The sequence below is a fragment of the Bubalus bubalis genome, chromosome 7 (genome assembly GCF_019923935.1).
Source record: "Bubalus bubalis isolate 160015118507 breed Murrah chromosome 7, NDDB_SH_1, whole genome shotgun sequence".
In the NCBI taxonomy this organism is placed as follows: Eukaryota; Metazoa; Chordata; class Mammalia; order Artiodactyla; family Bovidae; genus Bubalus; species Bubalus bubalis.
In genome coordinates this window covers 51,259,967-51,280,353 of record NC_059163.1, presented here as the reverse complement: position 1 = coordinate 51,280,353, position 20,387 = coordinate 51,259,967, and the positions used below count along the sequence as shown (strand labels likewise).

At 40.4% G+C, this 20,387-nt stretch overlaps 1 protein-coding gene across 1 annotated transcript in view; it reads left to right on the top strand.

The window, feature by feature from the left end:
- The window catches only part of GABRB1 (gamma-aminobutyric acid type A receptor subunit beta1), a 446,588-nt gene extending 426,223 nt beyond the window's left edge, over positions 1-20,365 (top strand). Inside the window, exon 9 of the mRNA XM_006069953.4 lies at positions 15,272-20,365. Coding sequence (XP_006070015.3) covers positions 15,272-15,616 — 345 coding nt within the window. The 3' untranslated portion in view covers positions 15,617-20,365. The remainder of the gene's footprint in view (positions 1-15,271) is intronic.
- The last annotated feature ends 22 nt before the right edge of the window (positions 20,366-20,387 follow it).

Below are 20,387 nucleotides of genomic sequence, written 5' to 3'. Positions count from 1 at the left end.
CACTAGAATAAGAAATTCCCTTCAAGTTAAGGGAAAAACTAAAATAGACTCAGCCTAACAACATATAAAACCAAGTCTACACATTCTAGGGGATCTGTTAGTAATTTAACTTAATTTCAAAACAAAACTCAGGATTTGTCAGGGAAGATAACAAAATCCAGTCTCTATGGTATATCACCAACATGTCTAGTTTAATAATAAAAGATTTCTGGACGTGAGAAGAAATAGGAAAAAAAAATGCCCATAGTCAAGAGAAAGAAACTTAGTCAATAAAACAACCTGCAAAAATCTCAGATGTTGGGTTAAAAATAATGGTTATAATTAATAATAATAACTATAATTAATATATTTAGAAGTTCATTGGAAATAGCCAAAATATCCTATAAAAGGTAAATGGTTGGGCTTCCCAGGTGGCACTAGTGGTAAAGAACCCACCTGCCAATGCAGGAGACGCAAGAGACGTGTGTTCGATCCCTGGGTCAGGAAGATCCCCTGGAGGAGGGCATGGCAACCCACTCCAGTATTCTTGCCTAGAGAATTCCAAGGACACAGGTGCCTGGTGGGCTACAGTCCATAGGGTCACAAAGAGTTGGACACTGAACAACTGAGCATGCATACAGGTGAATGGTTAAACAAACTATTATACATTCACACTGTGAAGTAATAGCCCAATAAAAAGTAAGAATCATTGATACAGGCAACAACTTGGCTGGATCTCAAGGGCATTATGCCAAGTGAAAAAAGCCAATCTCAAAAGATTATATATGTATGATTGTATTTATATAATGCTTCTGAAATGACAACATTCTAGAGATGAAGAACAGATTAGTGGTTTCCAGAACTTAGTGACAGTGGTGGGGAGGGGTCAGTGGATGCGACTGATTATAAAGCGGGAGCAGGAGGGAAACCTTCGCAGTGGTAGAAGACTTTGTATCTTGGTTGCAGTCGTGGTTACATGGAACTAATGTGTAGTAAAATTACATAGAACTATACATACTTTATATTCATATCAGTTTCCTGGTTTTGATATTGTACAACAGTAAGATGTGCTCAGTGGGAGAAACTGGGAGAAGAATACATGGGCTGTCTCTGTGCTATCTTTGCAACTTTCCAGAAATCTACATAATTTCAAAATTAAAAGTTTAAAATAAGGGCCATAGGAAAAGTTTAACATAATACATGAAGAGATGAAAAGTATTAATTTCTCAGACTCTTTTGTGACTCCATGGACTGTAGCCCGCCAGGCTCCCCTGTCCATGGAATTTTCAAGGCAAGAATACTGGAGTGGGTTGCCATGCCCTTCTCCAAGGGATCTTCCCAACCCAAGGATCGAACCTAGCTCTCCTGCATTGTAGGCAGATTCTTTACTGTCTGAACCAAATAAAGAGATGGGAAGTATCCAGGTAGGAATTAGTTTATATTGGTGCCCTTGTGATTTGTTTTCATGACATTCTATACTTTTCCACCTTAAGACTTACCACAATATTGAGTATGTGTATAATTAATTGGAGAAGGCAATGGCAACCCACTCCAATACTCTTGCCTGGAAAAATCCCATGGACGGAGGAGCCTGGTGGGCTGCAGTCCATGGGGTCACTAAGAGTCGGACACGACTGAATGACTTCACTCTCACTTTTCACTTTCCTGCATTGGAGTAGGAAATGGCAACCCACTCCAGTGTTCTTGCCTGGAGAATCCCAGGGATGGGGGAGCCTCGTGGGCTGACATCTCTGGGGTGACACAGAGTCAGACATGACTGAAGTGACTTAGCAGCAGCAGCAGTATAATTAATTCATTTGTATAATTATTTTTATAACCTCTGTCTCTTTATTAGACTCCAAGCTTCCCCAGGATAGACACTAGGGTCCAGTCTACTATGTTTATTGTTCTTTCCTCAGTGACTAGAATTGAGAAAATACCAAATAAGTACTTTTTGAATGAATGACTGACTGCCAGAGAAGACTTTTCCAGTCAAGATGAGTTCTTAGTTACCACACAGGGTATTGAGTGTTATATCATAATGTTTTATAAAGTTCTTATGTGTTTATAATAAGCAAGAAAAAGACATTATCTATGGTTCATTTTAGCTTCTACTCCAGACTTACTTACTGTTTCTATCAGTTTGATTTTTAACATTTCTTCAAGTGTACTTTCTATCAACCTCTGCTATTCTTTCTGAATCACAGCGATATAACATCAGAAAAACAGAATCTTCAAAGGAGTGTTATGGATAAGATTTTATAAACTTCTTCAGATTTAAGTGGAATAATAATAGGCCAGTACTATCTCAAGGAAATTATAGGCATTCCTGTGGCTACTTGGGTTTTCCAGTTCCTAACTTCCTTGTCCTCTTCTAAAATGGGCACAGGCAGACAATGTGTCAGTAACAAAGCAAGTCTGTTCAGTGCATCATCTCCAGCAGTGATGTTAATAATACAACCTGAATGGTATTTTAAAATGTTACCCCCTGGTTAAATTAAAAAAAATAGAAAATATTAGATTTTTCCTTTAATATAATGGTTGAATGATCTCCCCCTTTCCTTTTGCTGCTGCTGCTGCAGCTAAGTCGCTTCAGTCGTGTCCAACTCTGTGCAACCCCATAGATGGCAGCCCACCAGGCTCCCCCGTCCCTGGGATTCTCCAGGCAAGAACACTGGAGTGGGTTGCCATTTCCTCCTCCAATGCATGAAAGTGAAAAGTGAACGTGAAGTCACTCAGTCGTGTCCAACTCCTAGCGACCCTATGGACTGCAGCCTACCAGGCTCCTCCATCCATGGGATTTTCCAGGCAAGAGTATTGGAGTGGGGTGCCATTGCCTTCACCCCCTTTCCTTTTAGATGCTTATAAACAGTTGCATTCAAATTAAATATATATTTTAGTCCCAGACAATTTTTATTTAAGGGATCCCTAATAATGGCCTTGGTACCCTAGAGCATTGACAGGCATTGATCATTTATCACACATTACTGTCAGAGTCATGGCTGGGCAGTACTGTCAAGGAGTATCTGTATTGAAGCTTCAGAAGTACTTGCTTTATCTTGATTTATCTCTCTACCACTGAACTGAAGGATCTTTTCATATGAGTACAGATGCTCAATCCAGACATTAGGAGAGTTTCAACATGTTAGGTGATAAAGACTGCAGATTCATAAACCCCTCAGGCATCATTTGAAATAAGAGATGGTATTTAGAGTTTTGAAGGATAGATTTCTCAGTACAAAGAAGTTGTAAGTAAACTACTTCAGAGCCACTTTTACACTAACTTGGAACAAATACGGTTATATTGCTAGCCGCAATGCCCATTTGCAAATAGATCCACCCAAGATGGAATGATTGCATGGGTGGTCTTTGATCAAAAACTGATTCAGAATCATTCTAAGCCACGGAGGACACTAGTGGAATCTGCCAGAGTTGCCCAATGGGCAGGTGGAACTCTAGTCAAGAAAGAATTTTTCCCTTCACAGCCAGATGTTGATACTGTAATCTGGCTACTTTCCTCCCATTCCTTTTCTCTACAGTTAATCCTCCCATTCCTATTCTCTACAGTTAATCTACACTTTCAGACCACTTTCTAAATGTAAATAAGCTCTGTACTGTGATTAATTCCAGAATATAAAATGCATGTGGAAAGCAGGCTTCATAAAGGTAAACAGCTCTCCTTGGACCAGTTTTATATGCATATATTAGCCTTTGAGCCAGGGCTCCACCCCACATCACTGCCTTGCCCTCAGCCTTCAATGAAAATTTAACTATTCCAATTTAGCAGCTTGGATTCTAGAGAAATCCAGACAGGGCCTTTGATTTATGACAGTTCGTATTAACAGTTCACTAACTTCTTTAGCCCTCAGACCCCTGCCCAAATCTGGTGTGGTCCATATTTTGTTCTCTAGTCTTGACGTGACATACCTAATCACTAGAGCCTTCAGCAGTTTAACAGTCTGATTTTCTCCAGAAATCTCAAAATCTCTCTCTCACACACGCCTTCTTTCTGGCATCTAGCCCCCAATTTCTTCTATATTCAAACAGCTAGGATTCTTCTGTGAATGAGAGAGAAATCTAACTTACTGGCTTAAGAAAATCTAACTGGCTAAAAAAAAAAAAAAAAAAAAGAGGTCAGAGGACTTTGGGGGCCCACACAACTGGAAGGTCCAGCAAAGGTTTTAATTTTACATGTGGCTAAGTCCAGATGTTTAAACAATGTCATCAGAGAGCATATCTCTTCATATCTTAATATTTCTTTTCTTTATGTTACTTTCATTTTAGTAGACCCTTCTTTTGTGGTGTCCCCAAAGTTTATAGTATCAAAGATCTTCAACCTCAATGCAAAAGTACTTTCTTATACCAAATAGTTCCAACCAAAAACAAAGTTCCAGGATTGAGTCTTTTGGGACCAACTCGAGTCACATTCTCATGCAGAAGTCAATCTCTCTGACCAGGAAGATAGAAAACGAAATACCCAGGTCTAGGTCACAGGTCCATCCCCAGAGCCAAGAAGATGCAGTTAGGCCCTCCTCAGTCACACACAACAAGTGAACGTCCAGGCAGTGATGTCAGAGGAAGGTGGAAAGGACTCAGGTCAAACCTACAGGCAGCCAGCAGCCCCATCCGAACCCTTTGCCTAAAGAAAATACCCAGACTCCTCAACATGGAGTCCAAGGCCCACAGTGATCTCCTTCTGCTTTCCTTCTCTGCCATACTTCTCTTTCCTCTTCTTTTCACCAACACACTCTTTGCTCCAGAAGAACAGCTCACAGTTTTTCCTAAATGCCTTGTTTTCACTCTTCGGAATCTCTTCGTGACTTGCTCCCTAGTGAACTCCTGGATGAGGGTTTTCCTCATTCCTCAGGCTGAGTTGGTTCTCCTCTGCTATCTTTCCACTGCATTTTATGCTTACCTATTTTTACAAACAAATATGTTTTAAAACATATGTTTTATGTAATGACTTTATACTATATGAATACTCTGTGCATTGTATACAGTCAGCAATGAATAAAACAGAAGCTTACATTTGAATGAGGGAGATAGGTAATCTCCCACACACAACTATATCACTCATCAACAATGAACACTGCTGCTGTTGCTGCTGCTAAGTCGCTTCAGTCGTGTCCAACTCTGTGCGACCCCATAGACAGCAGCCCACCAGGCTCCCCTGTCCCTGGGATTCTCCAGGCAAGAACACTGGAGTGGGTTGCCATTTCCTTCTCCAATGCATGAAAGTGAAAAGTGAAATGAAGTCGCTCAGTCGTGTCCGACTCTTAGCAACCCCATGGACTGAGGCCCACCAGGCTCCTCCGTCCATGGGATTTTCCAGGCAAGAGTGCTGGAGTGGGGTGCCATTGCCTTCTCCGAGAGCCGCTGCTGCTGAGTCACTTCAGTCGTGTCCGACTCTGTGCAACCCCACAGATGGCAGCCCACCAGGATGCCCGGTCCCTGGGATTCTCCAGGCAAGAACACTGGAGTGGGTTGCCATTTCCTTAAAAACACACATAATGCCAGGTAATAATAAATGCATAAAGAAAAAAAAAAGTAGGCCTTGATGCAGATACTATGTCTTCTATCTTTGATATTCCAGTGCTTGTCACTGAACCTGCACAAAATAGGCATTTAAATGACTTTCAAAATAATAAGCAAACTAATAAATTTATTTTAAAACCAAACAGGCATGACCTTAGAATTCATGTGTAATTGGTAACTAGTTTCCTGTTATATTCCAATAATTACAAAAACAAAAATTAACCCTTTCCCAATATGAGCACTACTTGGTACTTTGTAGAATTTATATATATATATATAATATTTTAATGAAGGACCTTTATTCTAATGGGGGACTGTTAGTGGTAACAATAATGTATGGTATCAGTGGATAGTGTGGACCTGTGTTGATACTTTAAGTGGCCCTAACAAATCTTTTCCTAGCAATTTCCTTCTCCTGAAGTCCTTATTTAGAATCCAAGCTGATTGATAACTCCTCACTGCCTTTCTTCCATTGTCCTCTCTGATTGGGAGGAATAAAGTGGAGAAGTGGTGGGTTGATTGCCTTAGGCAACCTTGGCTAATGCAGGAAGAACATTCTATCTGATGAGATGCAGTAACAAGGACTTATCCACTTAGATGTCATATCCACAAATCCCAAGATGTTCACACACATATGGACATTACACACTCTAAATATCTCCTTTACAGCTGTGTGAGAAACAATTATTACTCTGGCCAAAATCACTTAATCACTCTCTTCTATACCTGAAGAGTAAAATACTATCCTTGACATTTTAAATGAATATCTAAAGGGGGTTCACTGAAGATGAATAAAAAAAAAAAATGGCCCTTATTTGCATCATTCGAAATTGACTGAATTTGCTGGTTATAAATAATTTTATATTTAATTGTAAAAAGCAATCATCTCAAATATTGGGCCTCCCTAGGCAATCAGTGAACACTTTATCTAGGTATAAAATGCTTCCATGTATACAATAGTTTCTACTTTCTTGTTTCCATCATTTTCCACTCAAAGCTCAATAAATTCCCACTAACATCAATTTAGGAAATCAATCCCCAACCTTCATATCACATATCCCTCAGGCTTGAACCATGCGTGCATGCTGCATGCATATCTGCATGCTAAGTCACTTCAGTCATATTCAACTCTTTGCGACCCTATGGACTGTAGCCTACCAGGCTCCTCTGTCCATGGGATTCTCAGGTAAGAATACTGGAGTGGGTTTCCATGCCCTCCTCCAGGGGATCTTCCCAACCCTGGGATTAACTCATATCTCTTACATCTCCTGCATTGGCAGATGGGTTCTTTACCCCTGGTGCCACCTGGGAAGCCCACTGAACCATGCATATTTGTAATTAATTCCTGGTCACCTGGAAATAAAATAGCTTCTGTGGATTATCTATCTGCCAAGACTTCCATTAAAGCCAGGTACACAAGAGCTAACTAGGACCCTTGAAATGTGTGTGTGAAATGCAGATTCGGAAAGTCTTAGTCTAAACCAAAATGAGCTCAAACTCATAAATTTTAGCAAGTTTCCCAATGGATTTGGATACACAGTAATGTCTGAGAACCACTACTCTAGAGATTCTAGCCACTCAGGTATCCTTAGCTAGTGAACTCAGAACTCAGAGAGTTTCTCATTCATTACCCAGTCCCTCCATAAGACTATCTAAAGTTCTGTTCTGAAAAAGCAAGGAGGATATACAGTAATTACCAATAGCAACAAAAAAGCAGCTGTTCTCCTGGAGCTTACATTTCAACTGAGATTACTGACAAATGTGTAAATAAATGCATGATATAATGGCAGATGATAACTATGGTAAAGAAAATGATGCAAAGTCAGCCAGGTAGCAATCTAAGCAACAGCATGCCAGGAGGGAGGAACAGCAGGTGACAATGGCCTGAGGATGTAGGAGCATAAACGGCAGCCAACCAAAGGCCAACGTGGCTGGAACAGTGAGCTAAGAAGCTGAGTAGTAGGAAATGAGGACAGAGGTACCTCTAGTAGCCAAGTCACATGGTGATTTGTGGATTTGGATGAGAAAATTGGATTTTATTCCATGACTTGGGAAATTGCTGCTGCTGCTAAGTCACTTCAGTCGTGTCCGACTCTGTGCAACCCCATAGACGGCAGCCCATCAGGCTCCACCGTCCCTGGGATTCTCCAGGCAAGAACACTGGAAGTTGCTAGAAGATTCAAATAGAAGACAAATTCTGTTTTGCATTTGAAAGGATCACTCCAGCTGCTATGTAGAGAAAAGACCACAGGGTTTTGGTCCTGGAAAAAGGGAAGATAAATTATGTGGCCAGAGGTGATGTGGAGAAGTGATCAGAATCAGGATACATTTAAAAGCAGACCCATTACAACCTGCTCATACACTGGATGGGAGAAACAAGGGAAAGAAAGGAATCGAGGATGAAATTTATCAACTGAGTAATGTTCTGGAAAATTTGCCAGTTGTTTCATTTGATCCTGATCTTTTCCTTTCTCCATTTCCCGAATTACATAATGTTTAGATTTATGTAGGTTCATATCTAACCTTCTATTGCTTCTTGAAATCATATTTCCACTTCCGCCACTATATCATCAGAAGAAGCAAAGAGATATGCAGATCATCTCCAGCAAAGCTCCCATCCCCCAGCTCCCCTCAAAGAAAAAATGTTACAGGAATTTGAGACCAAAGAACTGGGGCTTGGCAGCTCTGTTGAGAGCTAATGGCTGACAGCGATGTCATAAATGCGGTTCATTATATGCGCAGGGTCAGCAATGGAGGGTGTGGCTGTGTGGCTCTCCATGCTCTGCAGGCAAAGGCAGCCGAGCATGCTGGACAGCTTCATTCAATCGACTGTAGGCTTCCAGTGGGCAGCCCACTCTGTGGCCAGCATCACTTCTCCTGGCTTCCTCCCCTGTACTTCAGAACCTCTCAGTAAATGGAAATCTAATTGAATTGGTTAACAGTAAGGAAATCACTTTCTGTTTGCAAAGTAGATTGAACCTGGAGGTATTTCTTAAAGGAGCTTTTAAAATTGCCAGTGAAAACAAGATTATACTTTATTCCAACTACACTGTAATGAGCTCAGTTATTGAAAATATCCTGAACAGTTCAATTCAGTGAGTGGCAACATTTTTAACAGACCAAGGGATTCTTTTGGAATTTGGGGGGCAGAAAGAAGCAGAGGGTGAATGAGATGAAAGGGGTGGGATCAAGGTTAAACCCAAACTAGAAAATGAATGTGTACATTCACTTGGGGTTTCTGCTGAGAGAAGAAACACAGCCAGCATGTCAGTGTTTCCTGGGCTATAGTCCCTCCTGACTTTTGTCATCCTTTTCATATCAGTCAGGGTTTTCCAGAGAATTAGAACCAATAGAAACAGAACCAACATACTTGCAAAAAGAGATTTACTTTAAGGAACTGGCTCATGAAATTGTGGAGATTGGAAAGTCCAAAAACAGGAGAGTGTGCTGAAAACTCAAGCGGGATTTCTGTTTCAGGTTTGAGACAGAATTTCTACTCTGAGAAACTTCCATTTTCACTCTTGAAACTTTTAAGGGATAGGATAAGGCCACCCAGATCATCAAGCTGAATCTCCTTATTTAACAGTAGTTGGTTGAAAATGTCAATCACATTTACAAAATACATTCACAGCAACATCTAGACAAGTGCTTGACCAAATAACTGGGCACAACCTAGATAGCATGTTAGAAAGCAGAGAGTACTTTGCCAACAAAGGTCCATCTAGTCAAGGCTATGGTTTTTCCAGTGGTCATGTATGGATGTGAAAGTTGGACTGTGAAGAAAGCTGAGCACAGAAGAATTGATGCTTTTGAACTGTGGTGTTGGAGAAGACTCTTGAGAGTCCCTTGGACTGCAAGGAGATCCAACCAGTCCATTCTAAAGGAGATCAGTCCTGGGTGTTCTTTGGAAGGAATGATGCTAAAGCTGAAACTCCAGTACTTTGGCCACCTCATGCGAAGAGTTGACTCATTGGAAAAGACTCTGATGCTGGGAGGGATTGGGGGCAGGAGGAGAAGGGGATTACAGAGAATGAGATGGCTGGATGGCATCACCAACTCGATGGACATGAGTTTGAGTAAACTCCGGGAGTTGGTGATAGACAGGGAGGCCTGGCGTGCTGTGATTCATGGGGTCACAAAGAGTCGGACATGACTGAGCGACTGAACTGAACTGAACTGATAGACTGGTCAAGTTGACACATAAAATTAACCATCATTCCCCCTTATCCCCTTTAGTACCATCCATTCATTCAGTAGATATTTACTGACCATGCATACAAGTGCCAAGCACTTTTCTCAAGTCTAGAGAAACAGTGAATAAGACAAAGTCCCTGCCCTCCTGGAGTGATATTCTAGTGGGACATTGGGTGGGGGAAACCAAGAAAAGAGAGAATCAAGAGTTCTGCTCTAGCCTGAGATGCCTTTGAAAGTGAGAGTGGAAGTCGCTCAGTCATATCTGACTCTTTGCGACCCCATGGACTATAGAATTCTTCAAGCCAGGATACTGGAGTGGGTAGACTTTCTGTCTCCAAGGGATCTTCCCAACCCAGGGATCGAATCCAGGTCTCCTGCATTGCAGGTGGATTCTTTACCAGGTGAGCCGCCAGAGAAGCCCAAGAATACTGGAGTGGGTAGACTATCCCTTCTCCAGCGGGTCTTCCTGACTCAGGAATTGAACCAGGGTCTCCTGCATTGCAGGTGGATTCTTTACCAGCTGAGTTATTAGGGAGACCCTTTAAACATACATAATCTGCTCTATGAGGAGGGCCTTGCAACCCATTCCAGGATTCTTGCCTGGAGAATCCCATGGACAGAGGAGCCTGGGCTACAGCCCATGGTGTTGGACCCGACTGAGCAACTACCATTTTCACTTCACAGGAGATGGGGACCAGTCACAGGGTTTGTAAAGGAGAATACAAGATTAAGGAGCGTTATTAGTAACAATTTTTAAATTCTAAAATGTGGGATGTGATGCTCTATTGCTTGTGGAGGAACTGATTCCTTCATCAGTATCTGGAATAGTGCCCAACACAAAGTAGGCACTCAATAAACATTTATTAGATAAAGAGCACAGTAATGTTGATTTAACTATATAGTAATGAAATCTGCTTTCAATGGGTAGCTACAGAAATGGACTCAATATTTTATATGTCAAACCACTTAAAGCTATGATTTCTAGCCAATAACAGAATACTTTAGGGATATGCACAAACTAATAAGCCTTGTGCAATTTAAAAGTGTTAATACCTTTGAGTTTGCACCAAGGTTAGCAAAATATCTTAATAAAATGTACCTTGTTTGCAGTGACTTGTGCTTAATGAGCTTTGGAGAAGGCAATGGCAACCTACTCCAGTACTCTTGCCTGGAAAATCCCATGGAAGGAGGAGCCTGGTAGGCTGCAGTCCACGGGTTCACTAGGAGTCGGACATGACTGCGACTTCACTTTCACTTTTTACTTTCATGCATTGGAGAAGAAAATGGCAACCCACTCCAGTGTTCTTGCCTGGAGAATCCCAGGGATGGGGGAGCCCAGTGGGCTGCCGTCTCTAGGGTCACACAGAGTCGGACACGACTGAAGCGACTTAGCAGCAGCAGCAGCAGCAGCAGCAGTGCTTAATGAGCAGCATCTGTATGCTTCACTGGCTGATTCTAAATTCTAGAAACTTGTTTACTTTAAAGGGATTTCATAATAATGTAACTTAATGATGCATACAATACAGATCAAGTGATTCCATTTTACAAAAAAAAATTTTTTTAGAATGCTGTGTCTTCTGCCTGGAATATTCTCCATAATCAAAGTCTGTCAAAAATTAGAAACAAGCCATGAGATAACCTAGTGAAAACCTCTCATTTATGGATGAGGAAACTGAGTTAATAACAAAACCAAGATGAGAACAGTTTTCAACTTCTAGCCCTTTGTCCTGTCCTCTCCCCGCCTTCTAAGATTCAATACAAGCCCCAGGTCCTCATGAAGCCTTCTGTGAACCCCAACATTTCTCACTTTTATGAACCCCTAATCATGGTCTATACTATACCATTGAGCATTTGCTTAAAAACTTTTGTCACTTTCAATATTATGTCTTATTCTTGTATCTCTAAGGAGACTATTATCTCAAGGACAAAATGCATGTTTGTTGATTCTCTTGACTGTTTCACAATCAAATCACATGCATTACCTTATTTTCTAATGTACTTGTCCCTTCTTTAATGAATCCAAGATTTTTCTGTTTGTCACTTCAACCCTGCTATCCTCTTTAGTATCAGAAACTTCCACATGCATGACTTTTTCAACCATAAATTTGCACTATATTACATATATGTGTGTGTGTGTGTATGTGTGTGTGTATATACACACATCCTTGACACCTAGCACTATAGCTGACACATAGTAAGCAATCAATAAAGGTTGGGAGAAAGGAGGAGAGAGAGCATTCTTGAGGTTACTATCACAGCTACACAGAGGAAGTAAAATTTAAATTGAGCCTTGAAGAAAGGAGAGTTGGACACGATTTTGTGACTGAACAACAACAACAATCTGTGAAGAGGAGAAAAAAATGATGTTTGAGATAAAGAGTATTCTATGTTTTAACACTAGATTGGTTGCTTATTTTTTGTTAAATCTTAGGCAATTTACTTAACCTGAGTCTCAATTTCCCCATCTGCTGAACTAGGAAAATGTTATATATTTCATAGTGTTTTGAAAAATACTGAGATAAGTTACACAGTAGGATTTAACAAATAATAGTTACTAACAACAATATCAAAACATAATAATAATTCCTTGAATAAAGAAACCAATAGATGTTCTGGGTGAGGCATAGTGGGGAGCCTCATTATACTACAGCAAAATGCTTCTCAGAGAGAAGTGATGACAGATGAGAATGAGAGTGAAACAGAGACCAGATTCAATCACCATTTCTCTCTCCAGCCAACTAAAAGCTTAAATCTATCAACTGCATTACTAAATTCACTGCAGGATGTGATGATGGTCAAGGACTGTGAAGTGGTTCATTCTCAGCAAAAACCACATGAACTTTGAATCAGACAAAACATGGGTTGTAATCTCAGGTCTGGCACCTACCACGGTGTAAATTTGAGACTGTTGTTATTGTAAGACTAAATGAGTAATATACGTGAAGCATCTACCATAATGCTAAGCACATCAGTTCAGTTCAGATCAGTCGCTCAGTCATGTCCAACTCTTTGCGACCCCATGAATCGCAGCATGCCAGGCTTCCCTGTCCATCACTAACTCCCGGAGTTGTTGGCAAAGTAATGTCTCTGCTTTTGAATATGCTATCTAGGTTGGACACAACTTTCCTTCCAAGGAGTAAGCGTCTTTTAATTTTATGGCTGCAGTCACCATCTGCAGTGATTTTGGAGCCCCAAAAAATAAAGTCTGACACCGTTTCCACTGTTTCCCTATATATTTCCCATGAAGTGATGAGACCGGATGCCATGATCTTCGTTTTCTGAATGTTGAGCTTTAAGCCAACTTTTTCACTCTCCACTTTCACCTTCATCAAGAGGCTTTTTAGTTCCTCTTCACTTTCTGCCATAAAGGTGGTATCATCTGCATATCTTAGGTTATTGATATTTCTCCCGGCACACGGTGGACACAATAAATCTTAGTTATCTTGTCTGTGATAAACCACGATCACATCTCACCTTCTGTACTTTTCTTTCTCCCGTTTGTCTCTGCCTCTTCCCAAGGTTTTCTCTATCTCTTTCTTCATCACCAGGTTCGCTGCTTGCCTACTAAAACCTTTCAACAGTGTTTACTGAGATCAATGTCATTGATAGAGCATTTATAGAGCACTGATTGTAAGTCAGGCACTGTGCTAATAACTCTAAATTTAGAGTTTTTATTTATTTACTTATTTAATTTATTTACCTGCTATCTTGTCCTTGGAGGTACTTTAGACTCATCTGCATGAATGAGCCATGTCTCCTTCAGGTAAGTTAGTTTTCAAGTACATCAATTTAAAGTTAAAGCCACAACATGTTAGGCCAAAGGTACTCACAATTCTTGTAGTTCCAAAAGTGTGTGTCTGGGCATAGCATAGAGAAAAACCAGGAAACCTGGATTAGGTATCAGTGGAATGCTAGGAAGCAACAATGAACAACAGTGGAAAGATAAAAGTCAAAGTATAGCCAAGCATATCTTTTTGACCAGTGAATTCATTCTACTTCTGGCAATTTAGTCTGAGGAAATAACGATGGGTATGAACAAAGATTTAGCTAAAAGGTGTTCTTTGCAGGCTTACTTTTATTTATTCATGTTTTATTGGAGTATAACTGCTTTACAGTGTTGTATTGGTTTCTGCTGCACAACAATGTGAATCAGTTAAATGTACACATATATCCCCTGGCTCCTGAATCTCTCTCCCAACCCCCAACTATCCCAAACCTTAGGTCATCACAGAGCACCGAGTTGAGTTCCCTGTGCTATACAGCAGGTTCCCACTAGCTATCTATTCAGGTTTGTTTATTTAATAGTATGAAAGCAAAACAAGCCTTAACATCTAAAAATAGATTGATTCAGTTATGGTTTATCCATATAGGCTATGAATACATTATGTCACAGAGGAATATTTATTAACATGAAAAGATGACCAGGTTATACTATTAAGTGACAAAAGTAGATTACAAAACAAAATATACTAGCTGAGCTTGTGTCTGTAAGCATAAATGAATAAAAAAAAAAAGACTAAAGGTTTAGCAAGGTATTAAAAATAATGGACACTAAAGGTGAAATTATGAATTTTTAGTTTTTAATTTATTTCCTGATTGCTTTCTAGTTTTGAATGTTTACATGTATCACTTTTGTAACAAGGAAAAATGCCATGTATATATACACATATATGGTATTTTTTCACATACATATGGCATTTTTTGTTTTATATGTAGTGTATTTCTATGGATTCAATGAATGGTAGTTTTGAAAAACAAAAATTACATAATTTATATATAGTGTATATATAATATATATTCTATACACACATACTGTTTTGTGAGTCCAGATAAAAGATGGATGGATGGATGGATGGATTAATCATAGAGGCATGATGGATCATAGACAAACTGTAGATTATATTGATTGATAGATGATGGATTCAATAAATAGATGGTAGACAACAGGTAAGTAGATAAATGATAGATAAATGTGTTAAATAGCTTCAGCTGTGTCTGACTCTTTAGGACCTCTTAGACTAGAGCCCACCAGGCTCCTCTGTACATGGAATTTTCCAGGAAGAATACTGGAATGGGTTGCCATGCCTTCCTCCAGGAGATCTTCCTGACCCAGGGATCGAACTTGTGTCTCTTAAGGCTCTTGCATTGGCAGGCGGGTTCGTTACCACTAGCGCCACCTGGGAAGCTTAGATAGATAGATAAATAGATACCACTAGCGCCAGTCAGACGTGATTGAGCGACTTCACTTTTACTTTTCACTTTCGTGCATTGGAGAAGGAAATGGCTACCCACTCCAGTGTTCTTGCCTGGAGAATCCCAGGGACGGCGGAGCCTGCTGGGCTGCCTTCTCTGGGGTCGCACAGAGTCGGACACGACTGAAGCGACTTAGCAGCAGTAGCGCCACCTGGGAAGCTTAGATAGATAGATAGATACCCAGGGGTCATGCAGAACCAGATGTCTAGCAAGACAGTGTAATGAGCCCGACCCAGTATCATCAGTTACAGGTTAACTAAAACAAGCGAATGTCGTGGCAGCTGTGCCTGAGGCTTTTTTTCTCGGTCAGGTCGACGCCCACGGCAACATTCTCCTCAGTACCCTGGAGATGAGGAACGAGACGAGCGGCTCGGAAGTGCTCATGGGCGTGGGAGACCCCAAGGCCACCATGTACTCCTACGACAGCGCCAGCATCCAGTACCGCAAGCCAATGAGCAGCCGTGAGGGGTACGGGCGCGCGCTGGACCGGCACGGCGCGCACAGCAAGGGGCGCATCCGCAGACGCGCCTCGCAGCTCAAAGTCAAAATCCCCGACTTGACTGACGTGAATTCCATAGACAAGTGGTCCCGAATGTTCTTCCCCATCACCTTTTCTCTTTTTAACGTCGTTTATTGGCTTTACTATGTACACTAAGTCTGTCCCAATGGTTCCTAAACGACTTCTTTCCTCTTCTTTTGGTTTTTAACCCCACAGGTCCCTAGCAGCGATACTGCTGTGCTTTTTGAGGTAAGAGATTCAGCCATCCAATTGGTTTTTGGTCTTGCATATCAATTTTATTACTGCACCATGTTTACTTCAAAAAAAAAAAAAAAAAAACCTATTTTTTTCCAGTCTACTGTGGTCCAGGTTATTGGCTCTTTCAGAGCTTTGTTAATTGCCATGTTTACAAACACACACACACACAAAGAGAGAAATTAGATAGGTAGATCTTTAGCAGTTCTAGTCGCCCTGGATTTTATTATTTTTTTAAATGCAAATGAAAAGAGGGCTTAGCTCTCCGGTGTGCATGGCCTCCTGGTAAACTGTAACAATCTCATGCTGCCAAAAAACAATACAATTTCCAGGATCTCAGAAGAAAAAAAAACAAAGCCATTGATAAGTTACAGATTTCCAGGAAGAAGGGAAAACAAAAAGGAGCCCAGAAGAAGAAGGAAGATTCCTTTCCACTCTCCATCTTCCCGAGGTCCATTGTAGGAGTCCCTGCTCCACAGAGAAAGAGGGAGAGATAGGCAAGCTGGAACCCAGGTTATACAAACTCAGCCTGCCATCTTCACCCCACCTTTAAGCCAGATATTCTGAAAAATGCTTCTTTCTCAGACTTCCAGGGAGATTTTAAAAATTAACATGAGAATCCAACCTGGTAGCCATTGGGAACATTTTTCTTCTCTTGTTAAGAATGAGTTTGGGGGGCAGTGACTAATTTTGTAAACTATTTCAAATGAGCAGCCCTGAACTTACTTCCTTAGCCTGGAATCACTTGACCTCATGCCATGAAGCTATGGCTTCACACTGTCCTAGTTCCTCCTTCAGAGATTAAGAGAAAGGGGGCTGGGGCAGGTGGGCTTTGAAGAAGGGAATGGTAAGAATTTTTGCTTGAGAAAAATATTGCCCTTTCCATGAGGAAGGCAAGACTTATGTGCTGTGAAAAGGGTGCCTGGGCAGTTACCTGAACTGCCAAATCTTTAATCAAATAGTATATATTTCTTAGCCTTCCAGAGAGCAGTATCTAATGGTGACAAGCTAGTTGCACAGCGCTAGTTTCTCAGCTAGCACAGTATGCCTCTGCTCTCTGAGCTCTGCATTCCAACATATGAAATGAATGCGTCAGGAAATGCACATATACCCACTTTAGTATCATTCCCCTTCAAGGCCAGATTTCTGTTTTAAAGAAAACCTTCTGTTTAAAGAAAACAGCAAAACCTTCTGTTTAAAGAAAACAACAAAACCACAGATAACAACATCACTGAGCCTTCAGACATTTACAACAGCCCCTAAATGACAGCCCTTCTCTACCATCATTACTGCTTCTGCCGTATCTCTACTCATGGGTTACTTTGCTCATCATAGAAGGATTATTCCCTCAAGAGCTCAACACACAGTTCTAATCAAATCCAACAAACTACAGTTGAGATTCATCTCATTTATGTCATTAAAGCCTCATTATTTTTGTGCAGTGTGTGTTCAGCCTGAGTATGTATATAAGAATTCTATATATTCATTTCCAAGATTGAGTGAAACCCAAAGTTGACAGACTAGTCATAAAGGCAATTTGGGACCTGATCTACGAATGTGGTGTGCGTTGAGGTAATAATAGGGAGGTTTGCCTCATTTGATGACCTGGCTTTCTCCCTAAGGCTGATGAGAGCCCCTGTTTACAATAGCATCAGCTGCTAGAGATTATAATCTTAATTGAAAAGAGGAGGCTGAATTTGCACTGATAAATCCAAGGAGAGAGAGTTATAAAGTGTTCTTTTAGAAAGCAAGAGGAAAAGAGAACCCTCAAATAAAAAAACGGTTATGCTATAGATAATATATGTTAGTAAGAAAATAAAAACACTGCTTTAATTGGACAAATAATTTCAGTGGTTTCATGAGAAATGAATCAGGCATGGGGACCAAATTTCGTTTGTTTTCAGTTGTACAATCATAGTTCCCTGGTCTAGGAAATCTCCATCCTCTGGGGATGAAGCGATCCATTTCAGAACTCTGAGTAGTTAGTTCCTTGACAGGGTGATGTTTTTCCATAGTGAAATGCCCAGAGTGGGATGTAGCCATACCAGTGATTGTAAGGTTAATATTCCCAATGACCACCCAGGAACCACCATGTAGTCATTTATTTAAAACACAGGAAGGAAGACTTTTGGCTGATACTTAACAGGAATGAATCATTTTGATGTAAAAACTCTTTTAAAAAGTGTTTAAGGATGAAATGCGATTTCAGAAATGAAGTATCTGTTGATCCATGTTCTGTAGCAAAACAATTTCTCTGTATTTACTTGTGTGGCTCACTCTTCTTGGAAAAGATTGAGTAATTTATAATTTTATTATTATGATCTTGCTTTAAAAGTCTGAAGAATTTGATGCTTGTAGTTTTAGATGTAAAGCATCTCGGAGAGAAAAAGAACATTTTGAGTTCTTATCTCTTATCCTTTGTAAAATGTAAAACTAGTAAGCCTGAATTCATTATCAGGCACAAAATGGTGTCACAGTATGCCCCTCTGGATGTAGACAGGCACACAAGTAAGACACAAATCCTGTTAAATATCTCTGATTTTAGAGGCGATGACAGCCAGAAAAATTGAAAAGCTGCCCTATTGCTAATTAATAACCTCTGTCCCCACTTCCTTCATCTGGATACTTCCTAGCCAAATCCTCTCCTCCTTGGCCCTCACCCTCTCTCTTTCCAGGCTGAACAGTACACAGAAAAATATTCTTCTCTGCCTGTCTGCCTTGTCTCACCCAAACTGATGGACATAAAACATAAAACTTGCTAGACTTTCTTAAGTACCCTCAAACTGGCCCCCCTTCCTGAAAGATTCAGATCATTACCTTTTAGCGGTGTTGCTGTTTAAAGTTTGTTTTCTTTTAGCCATCAAAATAGCCATAATCTCCTAAGTTATCCAAGTGGCAGTAGAGGCTAAATATTGCATGAACTCACTCTCTCATGCCACAGTCATGTCCAGGGGACCCCATGTTCACAAACTGTGATATAAACTGTCATAGACTCAAGCTGTGTGGACCCAGCAGAAATCTCATCATTCATTTGACAATGATGACTACACACTCATTTCTACCAGTCAAGTTTCTTGACTTAAAATACCAGGGGTGACATGTGCGTTATACTCACCAGCTTTGCGAGGCAAAGACCCAGGTAAAGACGTATTTTGGGCTTGAATTATCCAGGATTGTTGCCTCCATCCTCTCCATTGCCAAATAGAAACAGCAGACTGGTTGTTAATTCTGTTGACTAAATGATATGTGTTTTCATATATGCCATGTATATTGTACATTACAATCAATGAAGGATCTTGAAAACGCAAAGAGAAAATGTGGTGCAGAGAATAAAGTTTGGTTTATGGATCCAAGGATAGGCTTTCCTTAAAAAGCACTATGTACAATACACAGAAATGTTGACTAAATTCCATCTTTCTAAAATCAATGACTACTTTATAAATATTCATTTCAGAAAGAGCTCAATCAAAATTTGCCAAGTGAAACAAACAAACAAACTAAAAGAAAAGATCTATTTATAATGCTAGAAGGAAAAGATCTCCAAGATTTCTTATATGGACCATTTTGAATAGTATTTTACAAAGGGTGATGTGCCACAGGTTTTTTTTTTTCCTTTTCTGAACAAAATGTAATCAAATATTTATCCCAGGAGCTAGGGTAAAGAAATGGGCAAGCATTTGTTCATGTTGGTTCAATCAGCACTTACTGGGATGAGAAGGACAGAAAAACAAACAACAAGATCAGATGCTTGAAAGCAAACAGTCAACACTGAGGTGAAGTTGTTAATGGAATGTAGAATATTATGTAAACTTCCTTGTAAATTCTGTACATAGTTCATTGAACTGTTCCTTGTGGTGTGGTGGTCCTCTGCTTCTGGGTGGATGTCTGAAAACTCTGAGCATTGTAAATAATGTCAGCTTAAAAGGCACTTGCTTTTTTTTTCATGAAGTGAAATGACTAGTGATTTGGGCCCAAACCAGAATCCTTTAGCTCTTGCGCTTTCTCTGCCATTGTGTGTATGCAGTTGTGTAATTCTGCCTGGTGTCTCTGATCACTGCCTCATGCTCCAACCCCACTGAAAGGGACTGGAGCTGCCAAGAAGGCTGCACCCCTATGGGCCTTGGGAATAGCACACCAGCAGAACCTTAGTGAGCCACTCCTGGAACTATGCCATGAAAAGTAGACGTGTGTTTATCACTCATCCATGGCTACTCATATATTCAGATGCCGAATTACCCAAGCTCTTGAGGGGGTCAGGAATGGAAGATGTGGTCAAAATCCGCAGGGAATCCAAAGCTTCATTTGCACCAATAGCTTTAGCTTCTACCTTCTTTCCTTCCACAAGGTTTCCCAGAACTTTTAACAAGAATATAAATGGATGGATGGTTGATCAGGGTAAACAGTCAAATGTACAAATGATGGGAAGGAGAAAAGGAAGAGATAGCCAACAACATTGATAACACCAACTGGCTGACTCAAGCCTGAAAGATCCAGAGGTAACCATGTCACTGTTTTTGAAAGGTAAAAAGAAATACTGGTATAAATGGACTGGGTATTAAGACAAGTCTTTTTCAACTTTGTGTCAAAGATGTTTGGTATGTGCTAGTCAAATTTAAGAGAGAATCTGGTAATTAAATGTTCTCAAATATATTTCTCCCAAGTCCTGGTATTC